Source organism: Apaloderma vittatum, unplaced genomic scaffold (genome assembly GCF_000703405.1).
Source record: "Apaloderma vittatum isolate BGI_N311 unplaced genomic scaffold, ASM70340v1 scaffold225, whole genome shotgun sequence".
Taxonomy (NCBI): domain Eukaryota; kingdom Metazoa; phylum Chordata; class Aves; order Trogoniformes; family Trogonidae; genus Apaloderma; species Apaloderma vittatum.
Window position 1 is genome coordinate 244,679 of NW_009716285.1, and position 4,679 is coordinate 249,357.

General features: G+C 41.3%; 1 protein-coding gene across 1 annotated transcript in view; it reads right to left on the reverse strand.

Annotated features, from left to right (window-relative positions):
* FGFR2 (fibroblast growth factor receptor 2) overlaps window positions 1-4,259 on the reverse strand; it is a 79,172-nt gene extending 74,913 nt beyond the window's left edge. The window contains 1 exon segment of the mRNA XM_009869451.1: window positions 4,142-4,259. Coding sequence (XP_009867753.1) covers window positions 4,142-4,259 — 118 coding nt within the window.
* Between the last annotated feature and the right edge of the window lie 420 nt (window positions 4,260-4,679).

Consider the following 4,679-nt stretch of genomic DNA (forward strand, 5'->3'; position numbering starts at 1 on the left):
TGAAAGACTGCAGATTTTAAACACAGAATGGACACACTAAAACTGATTTAATCTGGCTTCTTGTAAAATTCTGCAGCATCTCAGCTCACAGTTCCTGCACTGGGCCAAATAACTTACTGAACCAGATCCCCGAAAGGGCATCCAACTCTCACCCAAAGCTGTGGAGATGTCACATTCCTCCATAATGGGCTGTGATAATTGCCCTTCATTAAAACAAGCAAACAAACAAACAAAAAAAAAACACCACTCTCACCAAACTCCTATTTAACTAATCATTTTGAATTGTTAATCGTAACTCGGAGGTATCAAAATGACTATGTTAAAAAAAATACATGTGTATATAGTAACAAGGGAACCCTTGTTTTTGCCTTGTTTTTCCTAACAAACTGGAAGCAGCATCCTGGTGCTTCTCCATCACCTCTGCCCTGGGAAGACGACCACCAAGCAGGGTCCCACCCTGGGACAGGGGACATCCCACCTCCACAAAGTCCATTCTCCACCCGCTCCAGCCCTGCCCACTCCCTGGCAGCTTGAGAAGCACCTCACAAGACCCCACATCACGGCCCAGGTTGGTTGCACATATTATGCCACATTTTTACAAAAAGGAAGGTACTGTGCTGGGTACTGCACTGAAGGAGTTTATATTTTTAAGTTGTCTAGTGCCAGCAAACATCTGTGATTGAGTTAAAACTCAAAGGACAACTCGGTCCTCACTTCACCCATAAGCTGAGGCACCCACCGTAAGCACACATCACCCATTAGAGGAGGTCTCTCTCCTTTGCTGCTACTCATGGGAACCTCTCAAATGCATATTTAAGGCCATTTTAAACTACTGTGTTTTTCACAGGACACAGAATTACGCTGTCCCTCGTGGAAAGCTTAAATTAGTGCTTTGAAATTTGACCTAAATTAAAAGAACTGAAACACATTGTTAGTGCACCAGGCGAGGGCTCGGAGTGGGTGCTCCAAGGACAGCATCATGGCATTGCACGGGAGGGGGAAGGGACTAAATTAGCTACCCAGCAGAACGATAACACACAGCTTGGGCAAGGGAAGGTCAAGGGAGAGCTTGCTATTTATCAAATATATGTCTAAACTAATTATTCAGTTCACAAAGTAACCCTTCAACCCATGTGTGCGGTCAGAGCCCTTTTGAAATGTTGGCTATCATCAAAGGCCTCCGTAGCCCGGGTACACAGAAAGAGAATGGCTCCTTTGTACACCCTGGGGTAGACTCATTTCTAAATATTTAAAAGCAGAAAGTCTTTACACCGCCTAGGATTAAAAAAAAAAAAAACAAACACAAAACACATGTATGTAAACACTCATGCAAGATACAACGTGATAGTTGACAGTCCCCAAACTAACTCCTACAGGTCCTGTTTCTGCTCACGCTGATTAACAGCCTCAGGTTTTACCATCGCCGCCCAAGGGAGGAAGCATCTCAACCAGAAACAACCAGACTCAGGATCCAGCCCTTAGTCAGCACCCATGATATCAATATTGACATTATAACTTACAGTGGCTCGAGATACCATCTTCAGCGTGCTTTCATACGTGCCGGAATAACATCTAATTGTCACAGACGAGATTCAGAGCTCAACAAGTCCAGTGTTTTCTAAGAGCACCCAAGAGACGTGTGCTACCAAAGAGACCAGGCTGACTGCAGATAACCAAAAGCAAAGTAGCCCAACACATGACGTCTGGCACATATCCATGCAGTTGATTACCCTATTAGATAAATACTGCTTGTACTAAAGTATATACTTAACCAGATGTTGGTTGCAAACATCCCTATAAGGGACAAAAGTATATTCTCCACTACAATTCAAAGGAACAAAAAGCCACACTCTCAATTCCTGTTGTTGCATACAGCTTTTGGAATATTCTGAGTCACTAAGACAACAAATAGTAACAATACAAACATCTAACACCAAAAAAAAAAAAGGGCAAAATTTAGGCATGTCCATGAAGGAACACTGAGGAACAGATCAACACGTGTCACCAAAGGTCATGGCCTTGGTGACCTTCTCAGCTGGTATGAAATGTCATAGCTCTAATGACTGCAGTCAGCAGCCCTGCTGAAAATTTATATTATTAGAGCACCTGACCCCCCAAATTAGCCGTGGCCAAAGTGTTTGGCATTTACTAAATTAAAAAAGAAGTCTGCTTTGTCTTTGAAGACATTTTTTTGAAGAGTTGTTTTGTTTTGTTTTCAGCTTGGAGAGCTTGTGGGTGGCAGTGACGGAACCCAGAGAAGGTGATTGTGTAAAAATGTGGTATTTTTTTTTTAAAGGGGTTTAACGAAGTACATAAAGGAGGTTTTATTTCCCAAATCTCAGATATAAATCCCACACAATTCCCTGTATTCTACAGCATAAAAGCCCTTATTATACCATTAACTTAGAATCATGGTTTTGGTTTTGTTTTTTTTCTCGTTTCTGGTAATGATTCAGGTTCTCACGTCTAAAATTGTTTCATGTCAGTAACACTCCTGCTCAGAGAAGAAGTTTTAAATTGTTTTTAACAATTTACTCTTTGATAAAACACAAATTCCATCCCTTGAATATTCACTATGGAAGAGACATATTTTTAAACCATGCTTTTTAAAATAACGAAAGATATTCTTCTCCTGAAAAGCTGAAAAGTTATCAAGCACCTTTCAAAAAAATATGACTCTTCTCACTGTAAAAATACTCCACCAATCACATTCTTTCTGATTTAACCCTAAAACTAGGGGACTTCACTACAAACAGGTAATCCAAAACCAGAATCATTCATGATTTCGTCATTCCTCTGAAAAGTCAAAAAGGCACCAGATGTGTAATTAATAAATCATACAGTAAGTGGTGATGAAAATTCAGCTTTTTTTTCTAATTATCAAGTTATCTTCAAAAGAAAAAACCAAAAAACAAAAGCCTTTGCTATCAGCAATCTCCATGGTTGACAGATGACAATATTGTAATTTTTTTCAGGAAAGCTTGCTAGGGAAGAGAGCCTATTGTCTCTAAATAATTCATCCCCTGCCATCAATAAAAATGTACTTGGAATGGATTCTAAAAATATGTTAGCTGGTGACGTCTATTTTTAGGGGTAGTGGATAGAGCAACAAACAAGTTTTGCATGAAAACGTATTAAATAAAAACAAAGCTGTATCCGTGGGCATGAGTAGCAGAATGTGCAAAGGCCAAATTCTCTCCAGCAAGCTTGCCGGACCAGAAGTGCACTCCGGACTATTATACTGGTTTGACAGCTGAGTTCTTAGAAATGTAATCACTCCTCCAAAGGGACAGATCAAACCCGACGAAGGCAGCCTTGCTTTCCTCCTAAGGTGCTCAGAGAGCAGGAAAGGTCCTACACAGCACAGTAAAATCATTCTTAAATACAGTCAGCTCAGGACAATAAAAAAGCAGCCCCTCCATAGCTCTTTGGAGAAGAAAACCACTTTGCAAAGCTTGAGGAACAGATATACCCAAAAGAATGTACCAACAGGTGCAGGCTCAAAACAGGAGATTTTATCAAAACATCTCTTCCCATGCAAAGGTCTCAGATAGCCTTTGCTTTCCCAGTAATGAACTGCAGTCCTTGCTATTTAGATCTCAACAGTTTACATTTCCAGAACTTGCCATCCAGACACTGTTCTTGGATATTGACAGCAATGGGGAAATTGATTCCAAGTTCGAACACCAATAAAGCTGCAACACCATTTTTGCAGAGTGCCTGGCAAAACCAAATATTTGGGCCACACGACTGAAAACTACTGGGATTTATTTTTCTCTGAGCTTCTCACACATGCAGCTTCACAGCCATTTCATTCCTTGAGACAGCAACACGTAACGCGCACCGTTTCCTTAAAAGACCCATTCCTGAAAACTTTCAGCCGCACACTTGGATTACACAACGTGATGACAGTCTCAAGTGAAATCACTGACACCACTTGCTTGCATAAGATTAAACAAACGCGTGCTTGCACGAGCACAGCCCACGTCTGAGCAGGAAAAGCCAAAAACCCTAAATCTTGAGGGCTAATCAGTTACTTGCCTTAGATTTACCAAAGCACATAAAGTTGTTGACTTCCATTTCACACATTTGGGCATTTAAGAACTTATTTCGCGGAATTAAGCATTCTAGAGTGATTTACCTTCAGGTTCCAGCGTGGTGTCTTCAACGACTAAATTAAACGAAGGTCGAGCCAAGCAAAGTCCAGCCATGGTGACCACCACCAGGCAGATAAGGCAACCCGAATCCCAGCTGACCATCTTTTTAGAGTAGATTCCTGGTCCATTTCCATAGCTCCATGTGGACTTTAATCCCATCTGAACACCTCTAGAGAAGCATGGAGAGAAAGCAGTGCCTTCAGCCAGGGTAATGCCTCCTCCCTTGGAATGACGGCTGCTGCTGTGGGGAGGAGAGAGATTTAACACGGTCAGGGAAAAACATCTGAAAACACAAACCAAAAAAAAAACTTCAGAAAGCCCCGAAAAGAGTTGAGGTGAGAGGGAGGGGAGGAGGAGGATGGGAAAAATAGTTTTCCAGCTTCAAGAATATGTGAAAAGTGAGTGACTTTTCATTTTCTGTTAGCAGTTTCCATCATCACCTGAGGCGTAACCAAGTCCTCCTTGTTTTCACAAAATCACTTCTCAGCACATATTTAGAGAGTTATTTTACTGACAGAAAAA